Source organism: Tetrao urogallus (genome assembly GCF_951394365.1).
Source record: "Tetrao urogallus genome assembly, chromosome: 2".
Taxonomy (NCBI): domain Eukaryota; kingdom Metazoa; phylum Chordata; class Aves; order Galliformes; family Phasianidae; genus Tetrao; species Tetrao urogallus.
Genome location: NC_136814.1, coordinates 96668350 through 96687547, shown reverse-complemented (window position 1 = coordinate 96687547; position 19198 = coordinate 96668350). Strand labels below are relative to the sequence as shown.

The following is a 19198-nucleotide window of genomic DNA, read 5'->3' as shown; positions in this document are numbered from 1 at the left end:
TGTCCATCTTTGTGCACCTAATTTTTTCTTAAATTAATCCCATCAATTATTAGACATCTGATTAAAAAAAATGTTAGCCAATTGTACTTTCCCTGAATAATGGCTGAAGTTAAATATTTAACAGTGCGATGCCAAGATGTGAGCTGAGGCAAAAAGTTTCTATTTGTTGTGAGTTACCACTATTTTTAATGGAACAGAATCAGGAGTGATATAGCTGCACCAGAATTGGCATGTGCAGTCTCCTTGGCTCCAGAAAGGTGAGAAGCTACAATTGCTCCATGCTGCCTTTTCTCCTCCAAATCAATCTAACCTGATAGCAAGCTCCCCCCACCCCCCAGTCTGTCCCCATGCTACATTTGTTATATTAGCTCCTTGGGGAGGTTCCTTCTCAATCCGAGGACCTCCGAGTGTCATTTGCTACCAAGCTAGGCTGATGCAGGATGTGATTTAACACCATCAGGAAGGGCTCCTTCATGTGTCCATCTCCAGGTTGTGTACCTTCTGAACACCAGTCTTTGTGCTCAGTTAAAGAATGGGTCCAAGTCTTCTTCCATGTTGACATCAGGCACCAGCTGATCTGATACTTCCTTAGCACCATATCCTGAATTCGATACATTAAAATCTGTAGAAAACCATGGATGGTCCAGAATTTCCTGTGAAGTCAGCCTTTCTGATGGCTCCCGACGCAGTATGCTACGTATGAGGCATTTTGCCTTGGGGGACAGAGTTTCTGGAATGTTAAATTGCCCACGCCGGATCTTGCTGAAGAGGGAACTAGGCTCAATGTCATGGAAAGGATAGCGTCCAACTAGCATGGTATAAAGCATGACACCTAGACTCCATACGTCCGCTGCTTTGCCAGAGTAGCTGCCATTTGTGTTCAAGATCTCTGGACTCACATAGGCTGGGCATCCATGCTTATCAGAAAGAGAGTCATCATTTCCTCTTAAAATATAAGCATCTTCTAAGCTTTCCAATTTCACTCTAGTCCTGCAGGCAAAAGAAACAAAACAAAACAAACACAAAACAAATAAGGTAAGCAAAGATCTGAACACATATTCTGGGCTGTTATAGTTCAAAGATTGTAATGAAAATTTACAAAATTCAGCAACCACTGAAGTGCATCAGTTTAGATTCCCACTCACAGTATTGGTTGTTACAGTTAACTTGTATAGATACCAGTGAAAAAGACATATGAATAATATTGCCATACACTGTTACAAGATTTCAATTGCTTTTATGTCCAGTAAGCACATCAGTAAGATCTTTTAAAAACATAAAAATAACTGCTGTATTCATGTGTTTGATAACACTTCCATAAACACGATTTCCAAAAGGAGATATGAGTCTCATGATTATTTGTTGACTGCACTCCACTCCTGTTCAAGACTCATGTCCAAACATGAAACCACCAAACATGGTCAAGTCCTAAACAGACGAAGTTATTTTGACACCTTCACACTAGCCAACAGTTTACTTGCACTTTTAATTCCACAAGGCTTGAGAGGAATAAAAATTTCTGCTCCCACCCTAACCAATTCCTGTTGACTAACCAATATTTTGCTTTATCCTTATACTCAGGAAGAGCAAGTTTAACCAATTCCAGTCGTCTTAATCAAACTTTCTGCTGAAGAGAGATCAGGTGAGCTGAACATCAAGATGAACAGTGAGCTTATCTATTAGGCCAAACTAGAAAAATGCCTCACATCGGAACGAACAGAGGCTAGCAGTGGGCTTGCAGAAGGATGGCATAGATGCCTTATCGTGACTGCAAAGTGCTTTTTGCCTGCAAAGCACTATGAACTTGTCATAGTGCTACACTAATTACCTCTGCAAAAGAATTTTCTTCCATTACAAATACCTCAAGGACAGAAAAAAATGCTAAAGTTGCTTGTCATAGCATGAGATTAACATAACCTTTCTTTCCTTTTAATTTGGACAGCTAACATCTGTAACTATATTCAAAAGTTTGTCCCTTTCACAGGCAACCAAAAAAGGATTAGCAATTATCCTTTAGACTATTTGCCAGCAATAGTTGGCTTTAAGAGTAGAATGAGCACCACGCAATAGGATTTTCCCAGTGCATACAGATGGAAGAGTGATCTAGCAGCAGTGCAGACTTTAAGCAACCCAGGGATCAATTGCAAGTATTCCTGTCCTTACTCCTTAATCTCGTGGTTCTCTGTGATCACCCCTAGTCCAATGTCATGACCATACCCTGCCCTGTATCACAGACATTCACAGGCAGAGACTGAACTTCATTCCAGAAAGCAGAACGCGTGTCTTTCGACTAAAACACATCATTTCACAGGTGCTAAAAACAGACAAGGAAAGCTCTGTTTCTTAAATGTTTACTGAAGACAACATAGCTTGGTTTTGAGTAGCAAAAGAGTAGCTGTGGCTGGAACTTGGTTTCAGGGCAGCTCAGTGCTACCATCTTTGAACCAACAGAAGAGCATTTCACTCCGTGGAGTACTCCAAAGGCAACTGTGCCATAAACTGTCATGACACTTGGACCTTTTCAACAGCTAGAGATGTTTCCTAGCAGAGGTGAAAGCCCCTTTGGCAACATGCCTTGGATCAGGAAGTCATAAATGTAGAATGCAGGATACCTGGCTCCCAAGCAGAGTGTGTTCAGGCAGCTCCTTCCCTCATTAAATAGGCCACTGTTTTCTTCTCTAGTGCTGATGGGGTTTCTGCAACACACCTGCTTCCTGATTAAGTACCCACTGCCAGCCTAACAGCACTTCTTCTGGCAACAGAGTACACCAACAATATTCATGCAGGAAGCTGGCTGCAAGGAGAAACTGACTGTGATTATCAAGATCACAACAATTTCCCTCTGTACACAGCTTAGAGGGTCCCAAACAGGGGAGTGCCTAGAAAAGGGTCCCTCCAGCACGCTCAGCTTCACTGTGTTCCCATACCTGTGTGGCACAGGAAGAGCAGCAAGGCAAAATGCCCAGAGAGAAAAGACACTCCTAGTAGGGCACAGAACAGAGAGGAAGAAATGAAAGGGAAGGCAGAGACACAAGTTGTGGTTCCATTTGCACTGCCCACCTCAGTTTTTCCACAGAAAAGTATGTGTAGTGATGAAGTGGAGAAGCCAGCTACTCAAACGTGCATTAAGTCACTGAACCATCAGCCAGGAAAGCATCGACTCACTGCTGCTCCCAGAAGCAGAGCACACAGAGGGAATGGGGCAGGGTAATCTATTTATAAACAACTTGCAGGAGAGAATTCACCCACACACACAGCCTTGCCACTGGACTGTCAACAGTGCAGGGAAGCGGTGTTTACTCTCCTACCCTGTTTTACATTTCTGATCGTTGCCAAAAAAATTTAAAGCAACAGCTCACCGAGCAGCTGCTATACTACAGAAAATTATTTTAATTCCTAAATCTCTTCTTTTCTGTAATGAATGCCGCACAAAACTGGTAAAAGCAGACAGCAAAGTGTGTCAAAAAAGCTCAGAACCTATCTTCTCCTAGAGCAGAAATGCATTGCTGAAAAACCAGATGCAGCACACAAAGGAGTATCCCTCCCTCCATTTTCATGCAAGGTGCTGCATTCTGCAGCCAGCAGCCCTCCACGCATGCTACAGCAGGTTTTGTTTAAGCAAGCAAATGGAAAAACAGCTGGCCCTTATCTGCCAGCTCCTCCATAATCTGCAACCAAATGAAGCAAACACTCAACCAGGTTTTTCATCCCACTCAGCTGACAGTCTTTGAGGAAACAAAAGGTCCCAAACCAAACAAAAATACAATGTTCAGCTCTCTTCTGCCCTTCTAGCCAGCCCCCAAACTGTCACGCATTAACACCCTGATGTATAAGGTAAAAAACAAGGAAACGTCTCCTTCACCTGGCTGCACTCCAACATGGGTATAGGCACTAGAAGCCCCCTCAGTACACAAGCATCTCCCTCACAAGCTGCTGTCCTGCATCACCTGAGCACCCACCTGCTGGGTACACAGCCCAAGTGTGACATTCCCCTTCACGAACAGAAACAACTGGGATGTTCTTACTTCCCTAAGGGTTGAGTTATTCCAGAGGAAGAAACCGCAGCCCATGCATAGAAACAATCATGAAGTGTCACCGCTGAAGGCCCTGGTTGTGTTGTTCTAGGCTGCCCCCATGACCCGGAGCCAGGGCAGACCCAAGCCAGCCTGGCTTCTTAAGAGACAGCAACTCCACACACCTCAGCCTTGCATATAGTACACAGTCATTGCACAGTTGGATGGCATGCTGCTATGAACCGCAAGTATCACTCCGCTTTTTACAGCCATTTCATGCTTTTTTCAGGCAATTGAAAAGGAGCAGCCTGGCTTAGGAGCTGCTATTTCCGACTGTACAGCCTCTCTGAGAGAAACAGATATCCCTGGCTTCCAGCTCTGGCTAGCCTCCCCTTCCTCCAGATTTCAAGCACTGCCTAAAAGAGCTCTGTTTTCTGCAAGTCTGAGATTTTTATTTTTTCCCTCTAGAGGGGTGAGAAGGGGGGAGAACAACAGGAAAGAGAGGATCTAAAAACAGAGAAATGCGCACAGACACTCTGGATGAGCACTGATTTCTTCCCCTCCACCTCCTCTCTCAGAGGAAGCACTGAAATAAAATATCCAGGAAAAAAGAATAGAAGCCAACAACAACAAACAGACCCTCAAAACTGCAAGGAGTTGCTGAGAACACAGAGTCTCTGCAGCAAAGGCTGGAAGCGCATCCAACTGCAGAACAAACAGACAACCCAATTCAATTTGGCCCTTGGCAGGCAGGGGACAGACTCAAAACCAAACACTGAAATGTGAAATCAACATCAGCTTTGAAGCACTTCCTATTACAAAGAAGAGAAGGCACAAACAAAAATGAAATCATTCTACTTCTTTAAAGTCACATTTCTAGAAACAAAACAAAACCACCAAACCCCTCATTCTTTAAATAATTAACACACATCAGCCAGCTGAAGGACCCCCACAAGAGAAAAAAGTTTTCCAGAGCATCAGCATTTAAGTTTGGCCATTTAAATGGTTGCAACAAAAATTAATCCCTGAAGCTGAAACATAAACTACTGCCAAAGCCGGATGAGAATCACTTTGTACACACACTGTAGGGCAACAAAGACTTTTGTCACGGCTTACGTAATTACAGTACATAATTTCAAGTTTTAATGCAGACCTTGAATAAGAACTTGAAAAAAGAGCATTATGCATCTATCAGATCATTGATAAAACACTGCATTAGTCTAATGCGTTAAAAAAAAAAAAATACAACCCTGAATCATGGCTATTTAAAAAGGGGAAGCTATTCTGCCTATGAATGCTTTCCCATTACTGGTGAATGAAACCACAGAAGTGCAATCAGAGGGCAGCAGCAGCACTCAGACGGGAAATGCGCCTTTGTCCCCATAGAAACCGTCAGGGAAACCCATGAAAAACAATACCACTCTGAATTTCTTATCAATATGCCATTCATTACTTGAATGCATTCAGACTTTGCTCTTCAGTAATGTAACAAAACCTAATCAATTAAACGTCTTCCAGAAGATTCTTCAATGCCGCCTCCTAAGTTAGCACCCCTTTCTGGCGGAGGGCTTTGTTGCACATCCTACACCTTTTTTTCCAGGGTGATTCACATTATTCCTCCCCGCAGAGCTCACGGGTTACTGGCAAACTACTCCCCTGACTTTTGACACCGAAGCCAGGGCTGTAAGAACCCGGCGTTCACGCTTGCTCCACTCTTATTCTCCAAAAGCAAACACGATTTCCATACCAGAAACAGTGGAATTATTCAGAGGGCTCGTGAGGCAGGGAAAAAAAAAAAAAAAAAAAAAAAAAAGAGGAAAAAAAAAAAGGAACATTTAAAGCAGAAATACTGACTGAAACACTGAGCGTTTCAGAGGAAAATATCTTTATTTCTGTTTATTCACTGCAGTGGAGGAATCCATACCTGAATCAATGAAAGCAGCTGCTTCCAACCTGCCCCCCAAGCCATCTAGTGGGAGACAGTACCTGAACCACAGCTGAGCCATTGCTACCATTTTGGGAACACTAACTGCAGACTGTAGCCACAGTTATAGTCCAGCATCACCTCTAATGTGATGACCAAAAATCAGCTACTCTGGAAGGAGGCATCCTGCTTCAGACTACAGGCACACCTCCCATTTGCTATTCAGTTAGGGTCAAAACAAGATATTCCGGATTTACAGATCCTATATATCAGCTTCATGCTTCCCAAGATCAGAGGACAACCATCAGCTGAATTGAAATTGCCATCCAAATTGCAATTTTAGTGATACGACTGCAGGTAAACATAAAACAGCAACTTCTAAAGAGAAGAGATGCCTCACGGCATTCCCCCCTATATTAACCTGCCCATAAAAAAAAACACAAACGCACTCAAGCAATCCTCTCTCATATTTCAACATTACTCTGACCGAGGCCAGGAAAGCCTTTCCCTAGGTGAAAGCACTCAAGCCATCAACAGGAACCCATAACTGCCCAAGAGATCAGGGATTGCTCCTGTGTGGCCAATAACTTACAGGTCATTTAATCAAGGTCAGTTGCTAGCACCCCAACACAAAGATGAGCATGAATGCAATTATGCCATCAGGCAGGAAGAAAAAAAAAAAAAAAAAAAAAAGCTTGACACTGGAAACAGTTCTCTTTTATTAATTGATTATTTTAACTAAAGGAATCTCTCCTAAATAATGCAGAAGCCTTTGTGGAGGCAGTGAGATGAGGATGGCAGCTAGTCAAATCCCACGCAGATGATTTGCAACTTGGTACAAATACCCATCCTGAACTTGGAGCTACTCGATCTCCTCCCAGGGTAGCAAGGCACTCAGGATCAGAGGGGAAATGTTACGTCATCAATTTAAATCCTGTTCCTTTTGCTGCTAAGATCCCTTCCAACACATAGCAGCACACAGCCTGGGAGTTCATTGCACAGCATCCTACGCAACTCCAGGAAAAAAAAAAAGCCCTCAACAGAGGCTGTCAGACAAACCGTCTCTTGCATAATGAAACAGGCTCAAGGATATGTTTCAAAAGGCAACTGGGACTTGCAGGCAGAAAAGGTTTTACAGGATGAACCTTGTTCCTAAGGGAAGATTCCCTCACCGGTACTTCCGTGGAATAAGGAAGCCTCTAAAAATTACATATCCCCCCCACCCTTCCTCCAACGGGATCCTATCCAGCCCCACATCCCCTTATCAACATGCCACACTTAGAGCTTTTAACTTGACTTTAGCTGGTTTCCACTTAAAAAAAAATGCACCCAGACCCACTTCTCATAGTCTTCCAGGTACAGCTGGAGGCCCCATGGCCTTGGCCTTAAAACATTCAAACAGGATTGCTGGGAACAGCCCAGCCTGTGTGCCGTGCACCGAGCTTCTTCCATGCCCTCACCGCTTAAGGTGACAACAAGCTTCCCAAAAAACAGAGAGGAAGGCAGTGATGCAGTGACTGTCTGTGTGGGGTAAATGCTCTGAAATCCAGTGCAGAACCTTTCATGAAGAGGCCTGGTTACAGCCTTGCAAGGAGGCCATTATACGATAAGCATCTGGCCCACGGCATCTACTTCACCTTGCTGTTACTTTTTTAGATCACAATAAAGGTCAGAGTTTTAAAAGGCTCTGCTCTCACCTGTGTGCCATGTTCATCTTTGTTTTTTTTTTCCCCTCCTAGGTCTGTCCAAACAATACATGCTGAAGGTTCATGGGGAAAAAAAAAAAAAAAAAAAAAAAAAAAGAGTGAAAACCATTTTTTTTTTTTTTTTCCATGTAACCACGTATTGCAAATAAAGCTCCAGATTTTTTGAGCCTGCAAATGGAAGCCCAGCACCTCTAAAATAAAGCAGGGCCATTATTTCACAACTCAACTTGCAAACCTTCTGCTTAGATGACTGTAACCTGCCTCTAAGTAATATATATTTACTAAAAAGCATATGCTTAAAACTAAATTAAAATTCCTGGTTGATATCTGTTTACAGTCTGCTCTTTTCCACTCCCAACCTTGAAGTAATTTCACAGTGTGATAAGGACAATTAAAAAAATATACATGAACAGAATTTTACCATAGCAGCTGATATTGCAGGTGCCTTCCAGCTCAGAGGCCTGCAGACTCAGAAATCAACACAGAATATATTTTGCACTGAGTCTATGGTTGGAGCTTTCAAAGTTTTCAAAATGGCCAGATGTTGAACTCTCAGCACAAGATATCCCAAGAAACGTCTTTATCCAGGGACTGCAGAGAGCATGTCCTCAAAAAAAGGAATCTCGTGACAGGCATTGTGTAATGGGCACCCAGCCATGCCAACCAATACAGCCAACATGCAATGCAGAACTGAGTAAGTCAACTTTTAGAAAGTCATACAAAAGACCAGAAAGTCAATGTGCATTCTTCACAGTGAGGGAAATGTGACAACCCCTCCAAAAGAGCCTTCCAAAAAGCTGGTGACCATGAGAATGTCATCCAAATACAAACATAGTGCTGAGCCATCATAAGAAAGTGATATGGGCACTTGCCAACACAAACCACCTCAGTGCACAGTGAGGAAGGTCCATCAGCGGTTGTGGTGGGAGAGGCTGGACAGAACACAGAGGCAACCTGCAGCCTGAAGTAAATGCAGGACCCCAGCATGGCTTCTCTACTGCTCCAGGTCCCCCACAGAGCTGCATCCCACACTGCCCTTCAGAAGGGAGATAAGGTATTACATATCCAGCTGCCAAGCAAATACCAGAAGACATCACAGTCTGAGGGCAAAACCTGCTGCAGACTCCATAGGAGCTACATCACATGCTCTAACCATTCATGGTCTCACTGAAGGATGCTGAATGTCTGGACTCAAGGCCCATTTGGAATTTGAGATATATCCTGCAGCCAGCCAGCAGTCAACTTCTCCCTGGCTTTTACTTTCATTTATGACCTAAGGCACAACACTTAACCTCTGTGGCTCCATACGCCCTCAGGAGATTTAAGCACTTCACAAAGCTGACGTGATGTTTGACATCTGCAGATTGCCTCCCACGCCCCCATCAGGAAAGGCATCACATCAGCAGTAAACCCATAGCACACTAATCCCAGGAACATTGGGAGAAACGAGGAGCTTTGCAACCAAACCCCACAAAGGCAACTGGAAGCAGCTTGTGTACTGTTGTGTAGCTGCTCCTAGGTCTGAAGTTTGACAGAAGAGATTTGTAGAGAAGTTTGCCTTCCCATCCGTATTTCACAAGAGGCAAAATAGTAACCGTTTAGAGAGATTGAAATTTTACCTACAATTCTCTGCTATTAAAGAAGGGGTGTTATATAGTCCTGCAGCATCCATTGAGGGTAAGGTGAAGAGCTTAAATATCAAAACAGGTAAAGATCAGCTGTGTGTGTTCCTTGGCATTTGAAAACCAGAACTTAAGGAAAGCATTAACTTACCTCTTCTCTATTGAGTCATGAGTAAAATAACAGATTCTTAACGCCATGGGGAAAAAGTGCTGATTGGATTACAGTTTGACAAATACAGGAAAATAAACTTACAGCTAACTATCAGAAAATGAAATTTCTACTTGGAAAAAGGCACATATGTACAAGGATTCTGTGTTTTTTGTAGAATCAGGTTTGTACCACTAGGATTGCAGATAACATAACTAGGTCACTAGCATTATCCACTTAAAGCTGAGAAACTCAGGGTGGGGAGGGGAGGAGAAAAAACAATTCTAAGAGCATCAAATAAATATGTTATGCTAACACACTTTCTAAATTGGCAAAAGTACTAGGTGGAATCCCCTGGTGCAGAGCAGAACGTGTCAGATGATATTATTTGTATTGAATCCCACCCACCTATCAATCACTTCTCATTTTTACTCAAAAGTATACAGGAAAATTATGATATCTAAATACCAAAGTTATTTTAATTTCCCCCCAACAACTATGATGAATGTTCAGGGTCTTTAAGCTTCAAATGTTACGACAGCTAATATTTTAATAAAATTAAAGGCTTAAAAAAAAGCACTAAAGAAATTAATAATTCCCTGACAGCAGAATTGTATTGTATCTTGTATTAGGAAAGCCATTGGACAAGCAGCAGATAAATGCTTGATTTAATTCCGAGATCTTTGAGGTGGCTCTCTCAAAGCATCTGCTGTACATCACACTGATGAACTGCTTTATTAGCTATCCTGTGAATACTGCTATTTTTAGCGCAACCTAGAAAGCCCTGCCCATTCTGCAACATCATTATGGGATGCCAGAAGGGCAGAGCTGCTCTGCCCAAGGGCCTACTATGAGGGCAGACTATAAAACCATAAATACCATTAACAGGAATAGAGAAAAAATAAAAGAGCACCACAAAGATCAGCAGCAACACCGACCCATCTTCATATCCAGGATGAGAAAAGTGACTGACACATGTGGAAATAGAAAACATATAAAGGGATCTAATACGTAATTTTAAAAGTCTGGTGAGACCCAGTGTGGCAAATTAAGTGTTTTCCATGTTTTCAGAACTCTAACAGTCACTGCCCTCATTTAATGGATGTGCTGCTGCTTGCTAACCCAGCCTTACAAAACATTTCCAGCCATGCGGTAATGTCTTACATGCTCTGCTTCATCAAGATCTGCTGCAGGTTTAAGCAGCTTAACTCTGAAATTCTTTGCTTATTTAAATAATTGCTTATCTAAATAAGCAATACTTTGCTTATTTCACCTATAGTTTACAGACAGAAAAACATAGATGCACTTCCCCCCAAAACAACATTTCCCAATGTTCCTTCATATGAAACAAACAAAAACAAAACACAAAAGACTTAAGATGCTTGCCAACAGCACACATCATTTTCATGGCATGCAATCTTCAAAATTTCTGCAGTTCAAGACTCAAGTTCTAAGATGAAGCACCTTAAAACAGATAATTTGTTTGGCTTCCGCAGTGTGGAACTTCACATCTAAGTGCTGATATTTATACACACACAATAGCAAGATGTAACACATCATCACAGTCTAGCTTTGATTTAGTATGTCAAGAGGACGCTGCTGGTAAGATCAAGACCCCTACAAAACACAGCACTACCAGTCTCCAACATTTCTTTCTTCTACCTTCTTATTTCCTTGTTCATTACGGTTATAAAAAGGGCACTGTAATTTGCAACATCCAAATAACATGCATTCCGGGCAGCGACATCAGCAGGAGCAGAGAGCACTCCTAACTCTACTAGATCAAGATTTTGAATCTTTACAAATTCCAGCTGTAGTTTAGATAAATGGGAATGAAGTCTAAAAAGATTTAATGTCATATTCACCTGCCTGCAAAACTCACAAGCTCCAATTTCATACCCAACTACCAGGGCAGCATTGGAATCAATGGAAGGAGCATGTACTATGAAATCCTTTTATTGATTTTCTTTTTTAAACAAATGGAACTGCCTTCATGTATCTTTCACACTCTTACTGGTTCCTGCAGTCAGTCTGGCAACTCTCTCTAAAGACTGGAGGAAACAGTCAGGAAAAGAACTGCTGAAAAAGAGCTCCAGTAAGGAACAGGTGACACACAGCAGCAGAGTTCACAGATTTTTCTTAAAATACCATTTTTTCCTCTTTTCCTTCTCCCAGCATTACCACAGGTATCAAAGAAAAGCAAATTCTGCAGACCCATCTCACAGGCAGCAGTTTCTGAATGCAAGGCACCTCAGAACGATAGAATCATTATGATTGGAAAGCCCTCTCAAGATCACCTAGCCCAACTGTCAGCACACGAGCAATGCCAGCAGGCTCCCAAACCACGAGCTCGGATGGGTGCAAGCAATGCACACACACGCTGTGGACTCCAAAAGATTGGGAAGATCTTTCTGCCTAAATATAGCAGCTGACAAAGTGATAACTGATTACAGTCTAACGATCAGAGCATGTGAAAAAGCCAGTCGCTGAGAGGTTCTATTTCCATCTCCCACTATTTCATCTCACTGTTTATTTAGTGGAGAAAGGATTGCAATACCTCCCTACATCCAAATCAACAGCACACCCAGAAGAGAACCACATTACGGTTATCTTAAAAATAACTAGCAAGTCATATTTGACCTTTAAAGTGAATTACTGTACAATTAGAAGACACTGTTCAAAAGTGAGCAACTGTGTGATTTCGCAGACTAGTTATGTGAAAAGCATTCACGAATGCAAACACTGCTATTATAGTACACACCACTCTTCTTGGGTGGTTGCAGGACTTGGCCTCGTGCCGTGGGTTGCGTTCAGTTCCTAGTAAGCAGCAGGGTAGGAGTTCAAAAGTATTCAGCAAGGGCCTGCACCCGCCCCCACTACACTGCTCTGAGCTCATGCTGCCTTCGTTCACAGCGGAAAGTAGGCTCCAGTCCTGTCCTCCTTAGGAAACCAGACAAGTTTCTGCATATACCCAGGAAAAAATCCATTTTAATGTAAGGACATTATCAGCTACAGCAGAAATCCCCACCTACTCCACACAAGTTTCTTTGTTATCTACATCAAAGGTGCTATAATGCTGTTTAATTATTAAACTCAGAATAAAAGTTGTGAAAGTGCAGCTTACATCTACTTGCTTTGCATTCTTCTCTGAATGAACACAAAGCCAGCTGCATTTTAAGCTTTCTTATTAGAACAGAAGTGAATGGTAATCATACATATTGGGTCTCCAGCAAGAAAATGGGGAATAGCTGAGTTGCCTGAACTGAACTAAGAAACGGTCTTCTACTTTACTCCTTTTAAACTCTTTACAAGGAAAAGTACATTTTAGAAAACTTACCTTTTAATAAATTTTAAGTAGAGAATATTTAAACAAGACAGACATTGTCATTTTTTATTGTAGGGTCAGAAACTTTTCTTTAATGACTGAACTGTCTATTAGCTTTCTGTCATTCTCTGACCATGGATTTCCTGAGCCTGCAAAAAACCCTACTTTTCTTACAGCTCCACAAACAGCCTCAAATAGAATTGATATACATTGGTTATTCTCAGTGACTCTCTCCAGAACATCTACTTTTCCCTTTAACAGCTTGAGCAAGCTTTCAGACAACCTGTGGGGTTGAGCCAGAAGGGAAAAAGTATCTGCCCATCCTCCATCAGGACATGAAGAGGCACAAAGAGAGGCTCTGTCCCCATTCAGTTTTTCCTTCTGCTGGCCTTCTTCCCATTTAATCCGTCCGTCAAAGCCTGACTTTACTCTGGCAGAGTTCATTACCCCAATGGTTTGCGTGGAAGTTGCAAGAAAATACATGACGTAACATAGTTAAGAAAAACCAGTAGCCACAAGGAAAAAGATGTGAAGTTTCCAAAGCTTCAACTGTATAGCTATGGCTCAGCATCAGAAATAGCACTTCAACAACCTGGAATACTCAGCTTTACTTCATTCCCTGTCTTCCATCTCCCCCCCCCCCCCAATCATTAACCAGACAATTAATGGGAAAAAAAAGCATGTAAGGAGGAGATACAAATAAAACCAAAAAAGGGTAGTTCCCCAAGTACCAGAATAGCTGATACTAAAAGCAGGCACCCACACAGCAGCAAGGCAGTATTAGTCTTACTGCAGACAATACCCTCAGAAGCAGCCTCCAGACCCTTCCAGGGCAACAAGCAGCTGTCTTCAGAGTGATCCTTCAAAGCAATGCCGGCCCTTCCCTCTAACCTATATCTGCATTAGCCACTTGCTGGTATTCCTGTTCTTGCTTGCTCACTGGAATGAGCCATTTCAGACTCCAGTTGTCTTTAACAGAGCAGATCTTTTAGTCCTTTCCTCTTTGAACACCAGTGGTATTTACGTTAGTGGAGCTCCTACACCAATCACCTCCACAGAGCCTTCCTGCAGGAGACATCCTCTGCTCAGGAACAAGGGTACTTCTCGAGGAGGAGCTGCACAGGCCAGGCACAGATGCAAACACCACTGTACTTACATTACTCCAAAGCCTAAGTCAGAACATCACATGGTACATCCTCCCATGATCAGGTTGCAGAGGAAAGTAAGGAAAGTGAAACCCGTCATGCACCACAAATGAACTGTAGGGTGACAAAGAAGAGCACAGCATCCCATAACACTGAACCTGACCTCAGACACCTCCACCTGTAACGTAAGGGATGCTCTTACCTTTCTTCGTCCTTGAAAATAAACTTTCGCAGCTTCAGATCTCGCAGTACCAGTCCACCATCATGGCAATGTGCAACAGCGGAAGCTATTTGATAGAAGAGTTTGGCTGCCTCCTCTTCTTTAAGCTTCTTGCAGGTGCGAACAAATGAATGCATGTCCCCATAGCTCCTTTCAAAGAACACGTACGCTTTTGTCTCCCCGAGAATTATTTCAGTAATTTGGTTGATATTTTTATGTGCAGGCAGACAAAAACATGGTGCTAATAACTCCTGGTAGCAGCCAATATCAAACACCTGCAGGAACAATGACAGTAAAGCCAAGGTTAGTGCTGCGAAGGACAGTGAATGACAGCGTATCTAATTCTGTTAACAGAGCACCTCTGAGCATAGTTTATACTGTACTGAGGCAAACAGGATGTCACGGGCTCACAGCATAGAGGACAAGACAAAACAGGCTGTGCAGCCCCTCACAACGCATATTTGGAGCCCCTATGGGAAAGGCAGGCCTCCAAAATTTGTAGCAAGAACAGACTCATTAGCTAATAGCTGATCAAGTTACCAACTTAATCTGAATTAAGCTCTAAAGATCAGTGACAAGCAGCTCTCAGACTGAAGCTTGTTTATTTGTATCCAAACTCACAGACAATTTGACCAGTAGTTCTGCCTTGAGAGAAGCTGTCGGATTAAATCCACTCTGATCCCCATGCTCCCTCTTGACTTTATTAACCCATTAACAATTGACAGATTTTCAGGTTTAAATATCATCCTTCACCATTCATATTTATTTCCTGCATTTCTTTCCCCTCCCGCAAACAGCAAAGTCACTTTCATTTTCAAAGTCTCAGTTTTACAATGGCTGTTTATGAGATCAGAAGGACAACCAGGGAAGCAGCCCCAGTGTTGGAGTGCAGACAAACACCCTTCAAAAGGGAAAAGGCAGAACCACCCCGAGCTCTCTGTGCTTCAGTCGAGTGCTCCATTAAAAGCAAAGTGTCCCTTTAATACCGAGTATGTTATCACTGATCTTGTGAATGAGCTGTAGGAATTAAAAAGGCTGCTGGGAAACCCAAACATAAAAAGTTACTATAATCTAGTGATGACGAATGAATCAGTATGTGAGTCGATTGAGAAATGCCCACATTACATGAAGAAGAAAGACTTCATTGAGAATAACAGCAGTCAGTGTGCTGGAGGAGAATATAAGCCAAGTATTGATGGCAGGGATTTTTGTTTTTAATTATACCTGCTCCGGATGTGCTACAAAGCAAGGGATTAGTGTTTCCACCAGCATAAAAATGCTATTAATATGTAACTTGCTCTCCGATGTTTTGTTACTTGGGTAAAAAGAATTTAAGGTAGTCATGTCCCATTTTAATTGAACACAAAATTGAAGAGCCTGGTAAAGCCGCCAAACACATTGAAACCACAGTTTCTTATTTTTGTGTTCTATCTGGCATTTGTATTGCAGCAGCAAGTATTTGCGTACTCTCCCAGAAGCAAACCTCCTTGCTTTCTTTGAACCTTTACAAAGCTTTCAGGACTGGGCTTTTAAGACACAGTTCAATCCAAATCTCCCTAAGGTTTCCCAATGTGTGCCATGCACTGCTTCAGAGCACAATACTAATCATCCCTTTCCACAGAAAAGGATCCAAACTCACACCATGGAGAAACCCCCTTCCTCGTCCCACACCTGTGAGGCTGCACTCCAGCATAGCAGACACAACCTTAACGGCTGCCAGCCAGATCCCACACGTTTTGCAGGGGGCAGATCAGCACAGAGGCATTCTGGCAACACAGCAAGCCAAGGAAGCAGAACTTGGGAGGGGAGGGGTGTAGCTTAAATCACCCTGGTGTAAATCATTCCAGAGGAGAACTCATTGACATTTATATCTCAGAACTCTAAGTGAATGGCCGTGCTACAAAGAGGCTGCTGTAAAATAAAATTTAAGTGGGAATATTCACAGAGCTCAAATCCCTTGTGAAATAAGTGCAGAACTGTCCTAACCAGATTGTCCTGATAGAAATTTGCCACATTTTCTGGCCCCTGGGCTAGGTTAAGCAGGTATGGATCTGTATCAGCACAGTGTTTGAAAAGGAGGAGATGGGAAGCACCATCACACTGCTACAGGGTAGAATACCTTTTATAAAAGGCTTCTTTGTATCCCAGCTTTTAAAATCCCTGGCCTCAATTCAGCAAATGTCCAATAAGCTGCAGTTTGATTTAGTTCTCGCTGGGAATTGGAAGTGAGAAGTTACCACTGTTCGGATGCCATGGAGCCTTGAAGCAAATAACGGCATCTGTACAGTCAGTGGGTGCAGCCAAATGAATCTTGAGAATCATCAGTATGTGTCTGTTATCCAACCCAATGTTTGTGCAAGCAATCTCCAAGAGCATCTTCAATAAGATACCAGATAGCAGGTCTCTTCGCCGGAAGGCTACTTGACAAATAGCAGTCATGTTACCGCAGGCATTTTAAAGAAGGCTTTAAATTGAGTTCAGGACTGACAACTGCATATTCACAAACCCACAATTTGAGCCAGGATTATATTTTTGGAGCCCTGCTAGAAGTAGTGCCTTGCACATATGGAAAAACTGATACTACTGAAAAGTCGGGATCAGCTTAAAAACATACAGGTTAAAGGGAGGAAAAAAATCAAGTCCAGCCTTTGTGAGCTGCAGCCACGCCACTCCTGCTGTTACCAAAACACCACCTTAATCCTGCAAACCAAACAGGAAACAAAGGAGAGCAGAGCCCCCACTTCACCACTTGCCACACGAGTTCACCTATGATTTCACACAGAGCAGCAGCTTTGTGGGATCTGTTTATTTCATGAAAAGATGCCAATGTCCTAGAGTGCAGCACTGTGCTGCTGCACCAAGCTGGCTTTCATTCTAGAAATTCTCCTGCTCTGTTTCAGTTTAGTAACAAAGCATTCATTTCAGCATGCAATATTAGCCCTTTGCAAAGTCATGGGCCCTTTTTTCCCCTGAATAACCACACAAAGTCCGAAGTTGCCTTAACATCAGGTTGTATAACTCAATCAATGAGCACATTTAAATCGCTCTCTGAACTCCAGGCTCGACAAAGAGAGAAACGGGAGCAATTATTTTCACTTCTCTGCTACGAGCCAGTCCTGAACTTATGAATTGAGCACAGAAGTATGAAACCATCAGCAACACGAGTATTAATCCCTGGAATGTGAGCAAGTTACAATATGTCTACTTTTCAGTTTTTGCATTAGTTTGACACCCAACATTGCCAAAGGGCACTATTCTCTAAATTAGGAACAATGCAAATACTGCAGTGCCTGCTGCAAGGTTGCAATCTGCTTCATAGTTACAAGAACTACTACTGCGGGGCACGAGTCTGGCTCACTACAGACAATGAGATCTGCAATTTAGGAACAAAGGAAAATATTCCCTCAGCCCAAAAGGAAGATAACATCGCTCAACAGACGTTCACACATCTGGGGGTAGTCCTCCAACAGCTCACCTCTAAGGGCAGAGCAATCAGAGAGGAGGCATGGAGGGCAGACAGGCTACAAAGAACGGGCCAGCTATTTTGTCTGCTCCTCCAAAAGCCGTAGGTGTGCAGGTTTTATTCTTGCTCAGTTGTGCAATGGGGGAGGATGATGTTTGCAAACAAGCTCCATGGTGAGGAAGCTCGGGCTGATTCATTCAATGTGAGGTTTTTTTTTTCTTTTTTAAATCACTTTTGAGACAAAGCTCATTGCGACCTTCCCGCTTCCGCATCCTCTTCCGTCCCAGAACAAGGGATTAGGAGAAAAACCGAGGCAGCCAGCAGGTCCAACACCTCCAAACAAGCTGGCAATTCCCCATTCCATTTTGAGGAGTGAGAGTGGGAAAGACGAGGTTTTCTCCTGCCCTGAACTCCCGCTAAAACCTACTTAAAGGACTGCTCTTTCCAGAACAATGTCCCCGGGGTGAGAGGCAGAGCTGGCTGCGGGCCACCGCTAGAACGTGGCCATTGTCTGGAGAGAGGGAAAAGTTCCAGGATGCACCCTGAATGCTGCTCCTGCGCCTTTCATTTTTAAAAGTATTTAATAATTGAAGCCCACGGCTGCACTCGGCCCTCCTGCGAGACACGGGAAACTGACACGAGACGTGAAGATAACAAGGAGGTGAGGCATTACCTTGCAAACCAGCTCCTCGCCACTGTGCAGATGTACGGCTCGGAAAACGTGGTCTCCCTCGAGAGGCTCCAACAATAAGTATTTCCCGATGCAAGAAACGCAATGCGACAAGTTCGGGGTCTCCGGAGGGCTCGGCGAGCCTAGATTCGGGCTAAAACTCTGGCTTGGCTCGATGGACCGTATGGACGAAAGCTCCTCAAAATCCTGGGTTTTATTCCGCGGTCTCCCATATCGTGCTATCGTGATAGGGGTTGACCTTTGTATGTTCATGAGTATAGAGAAGCCCAGCCGAGACGCTGCACCGGAGCCCTGGCGTGGAGAGCGGTCCCTCGCCCGTCCAGCTGCGGCCGCCTTTGTGTGCGCCGGGGGGCGGGAGCGGGAGCGCGGCGGCGGCGGGCGACCAGCCTCAGCGCCGCGTCCTGGCACGGGGAGAGAGCGCTCAGCCCGCCGCCCTTTGTTCCGCCGGCGGCCGGGCGCGGAGCGGAGCGGGGGGCGGCGCGGCAGGGAGCGGCGCGGTCGGGGCTCGGCGCTGCCGCGGGGCGAAAACAAAAGGTTAAGTCGGGCGCTACGCGCACGGGGACCGTCCTTTCTCTCTCTTCTACAGCGAGGCTGATTCGCGCTGCCGAGGCCGGGCTGTAGATGGCGTGGCAGCTCCGCCGCTGGCGCCCGCGGCGCTCCGAAAATGCCCCGCGAAATAGCGAGGGAGCATTTAACCGGGAGCGTGCAGCGGACGCCGGGCCGACAAAAGGAAGCGCGGCGCGGCGAGAGGCTCCGGGGGGCCGCCCCGAACCGCGGCTCCGCGTGGGGAAAAGGGAGTTGGGGGCCGCTGCGACCTCCGCTCCGACAGAACAAAAAGTGTAAGGGAGGATGAACGCTTTCACCGCACAGCGGGATTTGGGATTGGGGGCACAAAGGAAAAAGGGGAGGAAAAAAAACAACGCTGCGAAAAGGGGGCTCAA

The 19198-nt window shown here is 44.0% G+C and overlaps 1 protein-coding gene across 1 annotated transcript; it reads right to left on the bottom strand.

Annotated features, from left to right (window-relative positions):
- Window positions 1–521: 521 nt before the first annotated feature.
- Window positions 522–18509, bottom strand: TRIB2 (tribbles pseudokinase 2; the record flags this gene model as incomplete). The annotated part of the gene is made up of 3 exons (XM_079532499.1): window positions 522–990; window positions 14086–14378; window positions 18240–18509. 3 exons carry the CDS (start codon window positions 18507–18509, stop codon window positions 522–524), a joined length of 1032 nt encoding a protein of 343 aa, XP_079388625.1.
- Window positions 18510–19198: the final 689 nt, after the last annotated feature.